This window comes from Mobula birostris, chromosome 3 (genome assembly GCF_030028105.1).
Source record: "Mobula birostris isolate sMobBir1 chromosome 3, sMobBir1.hap1, whole genome shotgun sequence".
In the NCBI taxonomy this organism is placed as follows: domain Eukaryota; kingdom Metazoa; phylum Chordata; class Chondrichthyes; order Myliobatiformes; family Myliobatidae; genus Mobula; species Mobula birostris.
In genome coordinates, this window is record NC_092372.1 from 72491108 (window position 1) to 72507651 (window position 16544).

The 16544-nt window shown below is 39.5% G+C and overlaps 1 protein-coding gene across 7 annotated transcripts in view; it reads left to right on the top strand.

The window, feature by feature from the left end:
- arap2 (ArfGAP with RhoGAP domain, ankyrin repeat and PH domain 2) overlaps positions 1-16544 on the top strand; it is a 389695-nt gene that overhangs the window by 230888 nt on the left and 142263 nt on the right. For all 7 annotated transcript variants that reach the window (XM_072252909.1, XM_072252908.1, XM_072252910.1 and 4 more), the window contains one exon: positions 10413-10557. In XM_072252909.1, coding sequence (XP_072109010.1) covers positions 10413-10557 — 145 coding nt within the window. The remainder of the gene's footprint in view (positions 1-10412; positions 10558-16544) is intronic.

The window sequence follows — 16544 nt, forward strand, 5'->3', positions numbered from 1 at the left end:
TGCAAGCATTCAAATCCCGTACATTTCACAAAGATTACCCATGCATTTAAATTTTTGAGTCATCCTCTGAAACACAGTAGTCATCTAATTAACTTAATTTTCCTTTGCACAATTTTCCGAGTGTACCTATTTTCTGGAATCTGTCTGCAAGAAGAAATCAGCAGGCTATAAAATGCTAATGGCACTTGACACTGACTACTTCACAGAAATAATGCTTCCGTATTATTTCAGGCAAGCACTTCAGTCTTAGACTAAGATTGTATTTGTATGGTTTGTCGATTAGAACCTCTTGGTTGCAATTCGAGTTCCAATCGACATCTTTTCAAGCAGAGAATTAGTTTATAGTCCAGTTAATGGTAGACATTCTCATTCTCAAGCATAGAGTAGCTTTCTTATTCTCAAGCATGGAGTAGCTTTCTCTACATAACACGCAAGTGAGTGCTGCATCCTCAAGAGACCGCTGATCTTTCAAAATATCTGATTCCTTGGTTCACTCTACTGTTTCGATGCCGTGGCTTTCAGACTGCTAGACCTTCACAAGATAGGATGACTTGCTTCTACTTCAGAACTGTTGGATCTGAGACAAATAATGAGAGCCAGAGTCAGACCTATGGACTCTGGCACAGATGGGTCAGGATCTGCCTGGTGGAGTAGATGAGTAGCTAGCTCAGGAGGTGGTGCACTCCTTCCATCGTTCTTGATGGGCCTCCAGATGTCCCCAATGGATAAATTTTCAATGTCCTATGAGTCTACTACCTTCTTTTAAAGTGGTCACATGCCAGAGACTCTCAGGATTCAAAGATCCAAAGCACATTTATTATCAAAGAATGTATAAACCATACAGTTTGAAATTTGCCTGCTTACATGCAGCCACAGAGCAAGAGACCGGAATAACCCAATTTTAAAAAAGACCACAAAGCACTACGCAGAGGACAGAGAGGGAAAAAAAAACATCTTGCAAACAATAGAAAGAGGCCAATAGCATCTTGAACGGGACTAAGCCCCAGATGCACTCCCTGAGCAGCCGGAGTAGGTCCAAAGCCTCAGTCTCCAGTTCTTCACGCCAGCGGGGCAGAACCACACAACAGCCGGATCTCCAGGAAAATTCATTCAAGGATGCTTTCAACATTTCCTTCAATATTTTCTTGTGTATATTGTACATGATGATCTCCGCCTGTAGAATAGAGCATGTAATCAGGAATCTGGTGTTGGGAACATGAATGATGTGGCCTGGCAGACTGTTTGTGATTAGGAACTCAATCCTAATGTTGCCCATGAGAAGACATTGATATCAGTTATTCTGTCTTGCTAGTGGAACTGAGGTATTGCACAGAGACATGACTTCTGTACCTTAACGGACCAGCTGAAGATGGTCAATGTTCAGGAGCATGCAGACAAGTAGCCATCATTGTCAAACAGTCAAAACATACAGTATGTTGGCATAGTAAATGAAATGGCTTCATGATTTGGGGATATTGTTGTGCAACGGGAGCTGTCGAAAGATTTTTGGTTTGCTGTAGTTTTTGGTGCGCCTCGCTTGACACCAGTTTGCACAGATCTGCTGTGTGGTTTGTATTCCATCAGTACCAAATGATATTCTTTCTCATCGATGAGGCATCTGATCAGTCCCTTTCACTCAAACTTTGCATTCAGAGGTTGAGTTGTCCTAAAGTAAAGGCATTATGGCAGTTACAAGTATATCGGTTGTTCACACGCATCATCTATTTCATCACAGGCTGCAATAACATTAATAGAATGCTACATTCCACCACGATAGAGTCCTTGCACTCAGAGAAAACTTATGAAGGACTATCTCATGTACTTACCAACTTTCTAAGATGATATTCTTAAAGAGTTGTTTTTAATCAGCAGTTTATTCTGTCACCTGCTGTTGAGGTGACGATTAGTTTGTTATAAATATGCCCCCCGATGATGTTTGGATTAAGAGTTCAAAGCTATGGTCAACTTCAGAGCAAAAGGCAGAATAGCCTTGTCAGGAATGTCAGACTAAAAGAAACAACGTGGCTGTTAGCTGCCATCCTACGAAGTGAAGCTAACAAGGAACAATTCTTCTTTGAATTTCCTGGGTAGCTGTACTTGATTTAAAGACATAAATGATGTCCCATCTTATGCATGTTACTTGCACTTTTGCCTCTGCATTTCTTCATTTTCCTATGATAAAACAAGCAGGGGTGGGGGCTATTCCTTACTGTGGGAATTGTGATGGCAGCAATTAAAATTCCAACACTTAGAAACCTGGGCATAAATTTACTGCCCCTGAGACAAAATACATCCAGAAGATACTTATGCAGAAACAAGCTAACTCCAAAAACTAAAGCAACAAGGAGACATTTTACAGTGAATTCCTCTGCTCAAAAAGAAAAATAAAGGCTTTGTCAGCTTGCTATCCGAGTTTTATGTGTACATGGTTTTTACTCTATAATGTGCACTGAACAAAGAGTGAAAGTGGTTAGCCTCAAACTTTCTTATCAATTATAGCAAGTCCTCTTAACAGATTAAAAACTCATCAATGCATCACTGTTCTCGTCCTTAAACAGCCCAAGGAACAGCTGAACATATACTTTAAGGTGGGCTAGATCTGCTAAATTTGAGAAATGTTGTTTCTCAGAGCAGTGGGGATTGGTGGTGTGGGTTGACGTGCCATGCACTTTCTCAGCGATAATGTAATTTTATTAGAAAGCAAAGTCTCTCAATGTTTCCCTAAATATGCAACATAGATGATTACTTGTGTGTATTTATGTTTCCTTGCTTTGATTTGCCACCCAGAGGCTCACTAATCTAGATTTTACATTATTTTGATTGGCTTGTGGATGTCTAAATGTTTGTTTTAATTTAATCATAAGAAAAAATATAATTTGATCCTGATGGTCTCAAATGTTCCCCTTGTTTGACTGTGTCTCAATGCTTTTACTTTGGGTTGTCTATTGATGTCCTATGCAGTGAACCAAGACGAAATGCAATATCTACCCGAAAGACCTGTTTTATACAGGTGAGGATATACTGTGTGTTGATTTTGAAAATATTGAGAAGTTCTCACGTTGGAAGGTTTGAGAACTGGTGAGACAAAATTTTGCTTGAGGAAGACGAATACTGTCAAGAGTGGCTGAGGATGGGGTGCAATGATTGTTACACATTTTTAAACGAGTTAGCTTGATCTTGGTTTGGATTGGCTTGTGTTCTTGATAATTGATTTATTGTTGTCACATGTACTGAGGTACAAGTAAAAGCTGATTTGTGTGCCATCCATGTAGAATCTTTTCCTTTGTACTATCTCAATGTAGTGATGTAACATTATTACATTGAGTCAGTACAAAGGAAAAGCAATCACAGAATGGACAAAAAGTATCACAGTTGCAGCAAAAGTGCGGTAGAGATAGAAAAATAAGGTGCCAGGGGAATGACAGAATAATGAGAAACTTTTTAAGTGGGGTGTAAAACTAAAGGATGCTTTGAGCAATGGAGGAGGGAAGTGGATAGGGGGAACTATAACAAAGATATTACTCTAGAGCTTCGAAGATTTGTAGAATTTCCCAAATTACCTCTACCATTTTTGGTTCTGTGACGGATCACATGAACAAAGCATTACAATGAGATGGGTTGGTTGAGGGAGTCTTTGTTGACCAGTATACTGAGTAAGTAATTCAATTTCATGACCATTCCATCCCGAATTAGCCTTTCCATCTCCTAGCCGAGTATGAATAAAGGAGCAACATTCCATCTGTACTTCACCAGTGGGTCAGCTCAGATCAATTGCTCAAGTCCTAGAGAGTAGACTTTTAACCATATTAAAAGTTTGACCCCCTCCATTTTTAATTTATTTTTAAACCCTTTTAAAATAAAGGCGCAGGTCTCGGGCTGGAGAGCATATCGAAGCAGCAAGGCCCAGGCCTGAGAGCAAGGAACAACTCAGGGTTTGGACGATTTAAGTGTTGGGCCAGATTGAAAAGGTCAGAGTGTCAGGGCCGGAGACGAGGGACTAGCTGGTTCAGCTTGGTTTACTCATCCCTGCACTGAACTGAGAATGTGACCTGCAACTAACCAGCTTCTGAATTGACGGTGAAGTCACTTCTGTGAATTTCAGTTCTGAATGCCGTTTGCTTACTCGTACTTTTTGCAAGGTTTTTCTCTCTGCACACTGGGTGTTCGACAGCCTTTTGTGTTTTGGGGGTTCTTTGTTTTGTAGCTGTCTGTTTGGAGATAAATCTCAGGGTTGTGTAAAGTATACGTACTTTGATAATAAATATACTTTGAACCTTGAAATCAACAATTCTTCCCTTTGATCACCTAGTTTTCCGCTCCGGATGCTGACGGTTTCTGTCCACAAAGTCTTCTCTAGCTGACGGTTGGAAGTTTTAGCTTGCAGGAGGCATCACAGCCTTCAGTCTTTACGAGAGTGCTACAACAGAAGGAAATTAATCTATCTTTGTCACAATTTACCAGAAAATTGTCACAGGTGTTTTGTCGTGTTCTTGCAGCGTTCAGTAAAACTGCTTTCCACAGTGAATATGTCCACGGGCCATAGTCTTCGGTCTGACGGCATGGAATGTAATTTCACAATCTAATCTTTCACAGCTCTCCCAATTGCTCTAAACTGATTCATCGTTTTTTTTCTCCTGTTCAGTGGCATTGAACGGATACTTTAATGCCGCTAGTGGGGCCAGCAAATAGATTTGTTCTCTCTTGCCTGGGCTTGCCATTCTATTTGGAAAAGGCTGGCGTCTTTTATTGATGCTTGTTAATGCTAGCCACATTCTGCAATCAAGTCACTAATAATCCAATGATGCATTAACATTTTGAATCCCAGGTGAAAATTTCACCTTTTAGTATTTAGCTAGTTACATTTGGAATGTGGGCCTGGAATTTGCAGGGAAGATTGATGTCGATGCTTTCACCACCCACTGTTATGGAGGAGGAAGTCTGGCAGCAATTTTTAAATATTGAAGTGCAAATGTAGTTAAACATGGAAATCTAGAAGTTGCTATCAGTGATTTCCTACACCTCCACAAATTGCACTGTTGCCACCATCTTCATTGCCATCTGTGGGAATCGATTAACTGAGCATTCAAGATTTTTCAAACAACTTGTGCTGTATAAAAAATCCTGAACACTTTCCTTGCGTTCATGAAGTACAACATTGCAATTGCTACTTTCTTTTAAACATCTCATTGAATGCAAACTTGAGACTGGACAGTAGATCAATACAGTAGCTCAACTATGATAATTTTATTTGAATCTTTAATGTTTAGTTTAAACAGAGCTTTAATGGAATTCTGGACTTTTGAGGTGACCATCTGCAAATATATTGTTGTGAAAATAATACGAGGCAAGCAGTAATTAGACTTCACAGGCCACGACGTATGTAATTATGTCCATTCTCAATTTTGCATTCCATGAGATGTTTAAAAGTGAGTTTCAACTGCATTTTTGTTTTGGTTCTAAGACTTTGAGAATTCTTCAGTGTGATACTTTACTTTGTCATCGTTATTGTTGGATGCATGTTTTTCTAACGGATTGGAAAGTGCCTGGAATGCACTGCCAGGCATGGTGGTGGAGGCAAAGATAAGAGAAGTGCTTAAGAAGCTTTTAGATAGGCACATGAATATGCAGAGAAAGGAAGGATATGTACATTGTGTTTGCAGATGGGATTAGTTGGGCTTTTTAACTACTAGTTTGATTAGTTTGGCACAACATTGTCCTGTGCCAAAGGGCCTTTTCCTGTACTATATTCTGTATTGAACCAGGGACTGTCAGCACTTGGGAAGGAGCAGATGGAATCCAAGCCAGAAGGTTTACTAGATCTTTCTGGATGCTCTATCTGGAGATCACTGGCCACTGTTGTCAATTGAAAAATGTTTGAAAAATGTAGTCCTATTTCTCTCTTGGAAATTATCACCATAATCTTTTCCTGTTTTATCTATTCTTATATCAGGAAATCTATATGATTTTTGTTTTTTTTAAGAAACAAGGTGATTATTTTCCCTTGACAATATCTAATTCCGCACACCTTTGTTTTTCTGTCCATTGTATTCTGTTCCGGTTTCAGGCTAGAATAAACTCACAGGGCCACATTGTGCTTTTTACAGTATTCTTACGAAGGAACCTGGACTTCTCACTGGACAAACTGCACAGCAGTTCGAAGTCCGTGATAGCTGCCTGTTGAGCAATTTCATTTGTACTAGAAATTTGTTTTTCTCATTGATCTAGTGATTATTTTCACTCAAGTTGCCTTTCTAAATCTGTTTTCTCCACTGGGAATGGACTGCAGGTCATAACTACCTGCACAATCAAACAAAATACTCTTATTCCCTTTTACCTTTTGCTCATTACTTTAAAGAAGTCTTCCCTGCAACCACCTGCCAATGAGATCAGCTAGATGGCTGGTGAATTGGTACTGATGCTTAATCCAAAAATGTTTTGGTGTGATAAAAGACCAGTGATTCTCTCACGGGCATTAACTATGCGGTATGAACCAGACTTTCTTCCTCTTCGATTTTTTGGCCACTAATTTTGTTGAAAGAAAGTCGATGTTGAATGCATGGAGGCTGTAGATGAAAGGGGTCTAAGTTTGCTGTTCAAAGGTTTTAAAGGTACATTTAATGCAGTATGCATCCTGAAATACTTTTTCTTCGCAACCATCCACAAAAGCAGAGGAGTGCCCCCAAAGAATGAATGACAGTTAAATGTTAGAACCCCAAAGTTTCCCCCAACTTCCCTCCCTCCTGCGTGTAAGCGGCAGCAAGCAGTGATCCTTCCTCCCCCACTGGCAAAAAAAAGCATTGGCACCCGCCACCGAGCACTGAAGTGTGAGCAAGGCAACAGCAAAGATACAGACTTGCAGTACCCCAAAGACAATGTTGTTCATCCAGTATTTGACATACCGCAGGCTCTCTCTCTCCCTAAAAACGGAGAAAGAGATGTCTCCATTTCACAGCGAGAAGGGAGACATAACAAACACCTCGCTGGTTTACGATGTTAAAAAGTTGCTTTTTCTGAGCTCTGTGCCCAAAGATATCAGGGTTCTAGGCACACAGCCAGAGATCTTCTGTCTCCAATGACACACCGATGCCCTGCAGAGGCACCGACCTCCGATCTCTTCGTCTCCAGAGCCACGAAGCTCTTAGGTTGAGCCCTTGGTGTGCTGAACAGCGGCCATTCGTGAAACCCCAAGAGCGGGTACCATTCCTGCCGAGATCCGTAGTCAGCGTGTAACTTCAGGTCAGGGTCTTCAAAAGAACCCTAAAAGGGAAAAATAAAGATATTAAAGATGGAAATTGAGCTGTTTCCGAAAATGCAAGCAAAAGAGTCGCCATTAGGCACCATTAATCCTCCTAAGCTCCTCCCAGAAGTTCACAGATTGGTGTGGCCAACCAATGAAGGCTGAGGAGCCTGCGTCCCAAGAGTAATGATGCAAAGGACAGAAGCCCAACTTTGTTAATAGAACAATTCTGACATACCACAGAACTGGTGAGAGGAGAAGATGGCAGCGCACCGCGCGTGCGCAGCTCTCCGGTGAAAAATGACATGGTATCTGTTAAGTAGGGGCCATGGACAATTTCTGATTTGATGGAGATAGACATGAAAGCACAGAGGAACATCTGGTGAAATTTCTGAAACACCCATCCGCTGCTGTCGTTACTGTGTGGTTGGGAATCTTTTGGAGGGTAGGCCTCAAAATCCCTGGCCTTGCCTGCTTTTGGCGACCGAGAAAGAGGTCGAATCGCTCGGACAGAGATGGTGCTCAGTACTTGGTGTCGGAGAGCTGATCAGAGCTTGAAGTTTTCAGATGACTCAGAGTCGGATTGTGGTCGGCATGGCAGGGAGAGTTTTTCTTCCCGCTCCCGTCTGCGTGAGATGGGGGACATTTGAGAAACTTTGAACTTTACTGTGCTCACGGACTTCTTCATCAAGTTATGGTATTGTTACACTGTTTGTAACTATATGTATAATTATGTGGTTTTGTCAGTTTTTTTCAATTTTGGTCTGTCCTGTGTTTTGTGATATCACACCAGAGGAAATAATGTATCATTTCTTAATGCATGCATTACTAAATGACAATGAAAAGGGACTGCGTGTCTTCATAATCTAACTGGATGGGTGATAGGGCCTGGAGAAGTTGGGGTACGAGAAGGATTGTGGGTTTTACCGAGTTTGTCAGCCTCAGTGTTCATACCTTTTTTATTAATGAGTTCTATTTTTAATAGTTCTTCACTGGAAAGCAATTAATAATGTATAACTATAATTTTTGATCTATGGTATAAACATTCATAAATATGCTGGCAAAATATGTAAAGGTCAAATGCGAACTTCCCTGACAGTCTCCCTGATGAAGTATTGAAAGATAAAAGCAAAAGTCAAAGGGTGGGTTCAGCTTTGTACGTCCCGTTTCAACTTGCAAGAAAAATGAGTTGGTGATCTTGCTGAGGCATGCATTTTCCAATCGCAGCAGCAGCTGCTGCAACATCGTTATTAAGCTGAATACTACAAGGACAGAAAGGTGATCCTATTAATAGCAAATCAAGTTCACCCTAAGATGGAGTTGCATTGCTATTTTGGTATTAGTGCACAAAGCCACTTCGCACTGGAGTGAAGCATCTCACTCAACTTTCATTCCAGAATATATTACAACCGTGTGCTGTGAGTTGACCTCTAAGAAAATGTCTTCCAACATTCCAAATTTACTGTGTGAAATATGAATATAAGTTAGTAAACAAGCTGCTCAAAGTTGGCAGTGATCTTACGTCTACCCCCTTGAAACGTATTTTTTTAAAGAAAACCAGCCAGCCCAAGGAAGTGTTTGTGGTTTTCTGCCTGTGTTAGCATGGTCAGTGCCTTGAGCAGTACTCAGCAAGCAGGTCATTCTATGGAGGAAAGTGAACAGTCGACATTTCGGACTGAGGACCTCTGTTCGTGTTTCTCAAGATTTCCAGCACTTGCAGAATCTCTTGAGTCTGTTATGGTCCTTGATGGCTTTGTTTTGCATAGTCTGCAAAATATAATTTAACTAATAGCTTATCATAATCACTATTATTCTACCCAATTTGCTAACATCTGATTTCTATATACTGAACTTCAGTCTGAGCATCCATTGAAATAATTCAGCTAAGTCAGCAGTTGGTTCATGTAACTGATATGCCATTATAGCCTGAATAGAATTGATCCAGGATGTAACTTAGTATTTCCAGAATTGCATATGGTGGTTGGGACTCTCGGTATATTTAGATATTTCAGTAGTAGGTCTTAGAGTAAGCCTTTGAAATATAAAGATGATCATGATGTGGTGTAGCTCAGATATTGAAGGAAATTTTATGAAGATGTAGATTAAAAGTTTATTTATTGCATTTGCTGAAGACCTATTTGATTAATTTTCTTTGAACCTCTTCAGTTGAGTTTGTGTTAATACTTAATCAGAATTCCATTTCGGGCAAAGAACAATCAAATGTCAGTGCAAATCACATTGCAAAAATTAAACCAGGTGGTTTTGGGAACGATTCACTTTAATGGATTTGACATGGCTCTGGCATCTTTTTTAAATATAATAATATCAATAAGGGTCACCTTTCCCCGTCAATAGAATTCGTTGATGGAGAATTTGTTGGTAGAGAATGAAGGAAAAGCCGTGTCTATTCACGTGTAGGGATAAGTAAATTGTAGCTTCTTTCTTCATTTCATCTAAATTGGTAAGCATACCTTCTTTTCCTTTGCTTACAACAATGGGTGTTTTCCTGAAATGCTTTAGAGTTATTGAGCAATGCATTGCAGTTACAGGCACAGATCCGGTGACCCAATGAGTCCATGCCAAATTCTTCATATAAAAGTTTATTTGTAAAATTTTAAATGTGGCTTCAAAATTGTATGGAGACACACACTTCTGCAGATGCTAGAAATCCTGAGCAATCCTATTCACCTTCCCCTTCACCTAACTCACCTATTTTCTGCTAGTTTGTGCTCCCGCTTCATCCCCCTACCTTTTTATTCTGGCTTCCATTCCTATCCTTTCATTTCCTGTGCTGATGGAGGGTCTCAGCCCAAAACATTCACTGTTTATTTTCCTCTGTTAGATGCTGCCTGACCCACTGACCTCCAGCATTTTGTGTGTGTTGTTCAAATATGTACTGTACATTTGAGGTCACTTTCCTCAGAAATAGAAGGCTTGTAAATAATTACGTTTTTCATTTGTAAATCTCTTTAATCTACAGACTGGAAGCAACTCTGTTTCTCATGGAACAATGTGTCGCTAGAATTCCTAAAGGAACTTTTACTGAGGAATGTGCTGGAAAATCCAACATCATTACCTGTATCATAGTCTCTGAGTGCTGTCTGTTTCATATCAGTAAGCACTATTAGCATATTCTGAGTGAAGATTTTAATATCCTTTTGTTCCTTGTCCACAGAATTCAATAAGCGATGGTGTACCCTGGAAGGTGGATTTCTCAGTTATTATGAAAGTGACAAGTCTGCCACGCCAAATGGGAGGATTGATATCAGTGAAGTGGTCTGTTTGGGAGTAACCAAGTCTGATCTTACTTGGGGTCCTGGGTGAGTAAGAAATATAAGTCATATTCCCTTAGATAAATCATAAAAATTTAAGCCCAGTAGAACTGATCATTCCAAACTACCTGACATGCTGGTGTTTTGTTTAAGAGTATAAGCTTCTCTTGTGTATGGACATCATATTTATTTCGCTGATGAATTATCTATCGTTATGGCTGCTTCTCAATTCAATCATTCTGGCCTACGAATTGAACTGAGGGTAGAAGACAGTTTGTTTATCAAGTCCATATCAGCTAAATACCTGCCAACTTGCTTGGATCTGCTCTTTATTGGTGATACTACACTTGTCTCCAAATCATTTGGTGCCGGCAGATCATGATAAACAAATTCCCTGAAACATATTGAATTTAGTATGGTAGTCAACACAAGGGAAACATTTGTCAGCACGATTTGCTTAGCCTTGATGGAAAATGCAGTTTAAAGATCAGTGAAGTATCTGGCACCTTGCAATTCTTACTTGTGGAAGAAAACTTACTGCTGAGCCTCAGTGTAATGGTTCCTATGAAAGGTCTTGAATATGAAAGGTTCACCCTGTTTGTCTCCCCACAGCTACTCCCTGACCTGCTCAGTACTTTGAGCATTCTGAGTCTTGATCTTAAATTTCCAGCACATGTGGTTTCTTACTTTTCTTACTGTAGATACTCTCTGTTGTCTGTTTATAACTATACACTGCACAATGGATCATACACACCAAAGAAGAAAAGACACTGAACAGCTTCCAATTTAGATGTCATAGCAAAATGCTTGAAATCAGTTGGGACCAGTTGATCACTAATGGCAATATCCTTGAGCAAAGTAGCCAATTCTGTGTGCGATCCCTGTAGTGTCTTTGTTGGTACTTGGACCATGGACCTCAGGAACTGCCTGCAGTTCTTAAAACAACACACATATGTATCTGGCAAAGTCATGAGTTGGATGAAAGTCTCTTTTTTTTTTTAAAGAAAAAAGGCATTTCCTTTCTGAAAACTCTGCCGCAGCTGCTTAGTATGAAGAAACGTGATCTATGCTGTTGCGCTCACAGTGCAGACTAACAGGGTCCAAGGTCAGCAAAGCAGGAGCAGATAATGGTCTAACGAACAGATAATGGTCTAACGAACAGATAATGGTCTGACCTCTATCAGTCTCATGTGCCTACAGCCACAGTGGACAGGTTTGCCACCTGCACATTTGGTTCTTCTTCCATGAAACTAAATGATTAAATGTTTGCTGCTTCTTTCAGCTGTGAAAATAGTGGAAACCTTCTTTACTTTCATTCTTTGTGGATTTTTTTTCATTACATCATGCTTAAGAAATTATGCCATCACTTTTTGCCCCCTGAAGGACAGGTTTAATATTATTTTTTCAGTTAGTTGACAATCTTTTGCAGTGAAAGTGAATGATAATGGGGCTGATAGCAGGGAAAACTAAATTCTGAGCTTGGAACACTGCATCCTTCCTTTGTAGCTTGGATTCATGATGGTTTCATTATGAAAAAGCCTGATGTACACTGCAGCACTTACAGTGGAGGCCAGGAGGTTTTACAGTAGCTTTTAGAATAGGCTGAAGCTGAACACACTGGGGAGCTATCCTAGAATATTTTCAGCACCTGAAATAACTGGAAAATATTGTGTTAATTAGTAACAAGATCTACGTGGATTTAAAACATTTAAATCATTATCCATGTAGACCGAGTAAAACATTTGACAAAAGCACCAATTATTCAGAAAATTGGATGTAAAATAAGCTCTTGTCAAAAACTGAGATGTCAACTGGAAGGCCATATCAAATAGGATTCCACATCCTACCGCATGGTAGTGCATACAAGTTGCATATAATTAAATACAGGATTTATAATTAAGAAAGTTATCATGACATCAACTTTTGGAGAGCAGTTGAGTAGCAAATTTACAGGATGGAGGAAGAGTTGGTTGGGTAAATGGAATTTAAAATAAAAATGTTGGGTAATGTGTTGGATAGGGTTAATAATGCAAGGTAACATTTATTAATTATAGGATATGTGGAACTGTCTAAAGTAACTGTCACGTATCTCTGAAGATTAGATAATGGAGTGTTTTGGACAACTTGCAAGATGCTTACGTTTGTTATGCAGAATATAAAAACAGCAAGCTGGAACTGTATTACACACACATTATCAGAGCTGGAGAATGTTATCCATAGTAAGAGATTGACCGGACTGTTGTTATCATCTTTGAGGCACTGAAGACTGAAAGGAGATAGCATTGTGAGAAACCAATAATTAAAGAGATTGGACTTTGGCAGAAACATAAGAGAGGGGTAGGTGGATAACACCTTCATGTGAAGTCCAGTGAAAACCTGGAGTTCTTTACCTGTAATAGCAAACTGAGCCAAAAACTCCTCATGACTCTGTGTTTAAGCAGTACTCAGATAAGCACCTGAAGAGCTATAATCTGCAATATTAGGATTAGCATCATTATCATTTGATATTACTTCTAATCCCAAACAGAAATGTATAAACCAGAAGAGGCAGTCGTCTGAATAGCCTCCCCTTTTCATATATATATTTCTGACTTTATGATCAGTTGTAAAACTTGAATTAATTTGTCAACTGACTGCTTATGTACTATTTTATGAGAAAACTTCTGATTTGAATTCCACTTTATACTGAAATCATACAGCAGTAACTGGAAACCATGGGGTGTCAATACACATGATATACAAGAAGAAAATTGTGAATGTTTGAAAGGGAATGAAGAGATATCTTTAAACATTCAGATAATACCCTTTTAACATATCACACATTTAAATCAAACTGATAACACTCTCCAGAGGCAATTATACCAGATAGTAGCAGTTATGGGCCTGTATAAATTATCTACTGATGTGTCCTCTGATATATGTAAGTTGTTGATTCAAAACACACTTCAGATCCAACGTTAAAAAATGGGTTTGGAATGTTATTGTTTGAAATGCTCTATTGCCTAAATACTTCTGAGAATTATTTGTGCCTCTACAGTACTATCATCAATGTACATCAGAACGCTGTTGTTTGTAATGTACAGTATTGCTATAGTTTCTATTTATTGATTCCCACCAATCCTTTGAAAAGATTAAACATTGAGAGCTTTACAGACAATTCATCGATTGTATCAAATAGCTAAACTTAAGATTATCTAGAAAATGATGCTTCCCAATGCTACCAGCAAATGATTTTGGGTAACAAAGCAAAGCATTGTTTAACACTTTAGAAGTACATTTTTCACTTTGCTTAGAGCTTTATCTATGTTGCCATTGCCACCAGTATACAAAATCTTAAATGTAGAATTTGCAACGTTGGTTATGCACAGCATGCAGCATTGCTCAGCTTTTACAATCTCATATTTATGTTCATTTGGAATAAAAAGAAGGCACAAGCTATAATGAATACGAACAGGAAAAGGCTCAAATTTGTATAAACCAAGAGTAAATCTACAAGGACTTGAGGTCCTGCGATAAACTGAATTATTGGGAAAGGTTGAATAGGTTAAAGCTTTATTCCTTGTAGCATCAGACAACGAGGGAAGATTTGATAGTGACAGATAGATAGTGAGAGGTATAGATAAGGTAAATGCAAGTAGGCTTTTTCCACTGAGGTTGAAAGAGACTTGAACTCGAGGTCGTAGGCTAAGGGTGAAACCTGAAGTATTTAAGGGGGACTTCTCCACCCAGAGAGTGGTGAGAGTGTGGAACAAGCTGCCTGCAGAAGTGTCAGAGGTAGGTTGAATTTCAACATTTGAGATAAATTTGGATGAGTACAGAGATGGGAGGGGTATGGAGGGCTATAGTCCAGGTGTGAGTTGATGGGACTAGGTAAAATGGTTTGGCATGGACTAGATGGGCTGAATGTCCTGTTGCTGTTTCGTAGTGCTGTATGACAATGACACAAGCAGAAGAATGCTAACATCAGTGGTCCCCAGTTATTGGAAGTGTTTTCTCTTGAACGACTCCCTGCAGTGTGAAATAAGCAGATGAATGTAAGACTTATCAGCAAGTTCAGAAGAAGAAGAAGAAGAAGAAAGCCCTTAATTTCAAGTGGACTCAACAGGACGCCATCATGACGGCATTTTTTTTTAGCAGGCTTCCTTATTTTTATGAGGCCGAGTTGCTAGCTCGATGCTCAAACCAGCACAGTTGGAAAGTTGCAAGGGAGCCGGCTGGATTCGAACTTGGGAGCCTTCGCTCCGAAGTCCAGCGCTGATGCCACTACGCCACCAGCTAGCTAAGTTCAGAAGATTGAGACCGAAAAGTCAATTCGAAGTCCTTACAATTGACTCTTCATCCTTTCATTAACCCCAGTCCCAGACTGAAAACCATTAACAATCGGCGGGTGGAGCAGCATCTCAGAGAGAAAAGGAATTATCAATGTTTCGAGTCAAAACCTTGTGTCAGGATCCTCCATAGATACTGCTCAACCAACTGAGTTCTACAACAGACTGCTGCTCCAGACTCCAGCTGCTGCAGTCCCTTGTGCCCCTAGAAGTGAAAAGATGTTTCAGTCAACTGTGCCATCAATTCTGTTCACATTCTCCACATCTTGACCAACCAACACTATGAAGATTTTACACAGAGATTGATTTCATTAGTCCTGTTTGAAATGGATTTGCGTGAGAACAGGTATCATGAGAGATTACTGAGAGGTTTGCTGTTCTTCATCAAGAACAACCCACTTTTAGGATTAACTGTCAGTCCCAATTGGAGTGGCCACAAGGCTGTTTAGTGTAATATTTACTTGAAACTTGACCATTAAATTGCTTAGCTGAGAGTAGGTGGAAAAATTCTTTAGTTGCAGGCTCCTAATGAATTTCATGAACTGTGCTAAATAAAATTGAGTTCACATTGGATTATGTATACGATGCAAATCCAATGTCTTGGAAATGAGTTAATAAAGTAGACAAAGCATGCATTATTTGTTCATTTAAGGTACTTTAGGATGGGAAACAGAATTACGCTTCAGTGAAATCTAATTAAGTTTAGCAGTCCAGAAGAAGAAAAAGCCAGTTTGTTTGTACCTATCTCACAGTGTAAAACTTTCTGGATAAAATGTTTAGACAGCAAGTTCAACTTTGAATGCTGTCACAAAGTGCTAATGCAGCAGATAACTGCCTTTGCTCTGCACCTTCTATAACCTTTCCAGAACTGGCCAAATAGACAGGAATGGTTGCCTTTAGTAGGAGGTAATAATAATAGAAGGAGCTGGAGTTACTGTTCTTGGAGCAAAAAAAAGAGAAGAAATTTGAGAGAGGTATGCAAAACTCTTATAATTTTAGAGTTGATAGCTAAATAGAGCTTGTTCCTGTCAATAGATGGATTGAGGATAGAATTACTGGTATAATGTAATTGGCAAAAATTCACAAGGAATATGATTAACGCATGCAGAATATGATGGGACTCTGGAACTTTCTGCCTATGAACGTTCTGGGATCAAGACTTCCAAAAGGGAATTAGTTTAGGATTGAAGGAAAATAATTGGCACTGCTTCAGTGGAAGTGGGGAATGGATGTGCCTAAATTGCTCTACAGAGAGTTTCCATGGACTCAATGGGATACATGGCTTCCATCTGTAGCATCATGCTTCAATTTGATTTAGTAGGTTTTTTTCAGTCTTTATAGTACTGGCCTGACTTTTGCTGGTAGAGAAGTTGCTAAGTCAGGTTACGACCTTGGCAATAAAAGCGAACATTCGGCCCAATAATACAATGCCATGTAATGTCATACTTACAGACCTGATGTGTATTAGTTTTGGCACTGTCACTGATGAGAAGGCTTGGAGAGGATACTGTCCCTGATCTCAAAGCAAGTTTTCTACAGCTCAAGAAGGTGATCTAATGTTAAGAATGAACAAATTCATGCAAACCTCAACAAAATCACTGGTGCTATGTCATTAAAATTCGGCAAGTATTTAAGATATTGATTCTGCATTTAAAAAGATGCCTATGATACCTGAGAAGCTTCCCTCTTCAATTTAAAAGCAGAGCA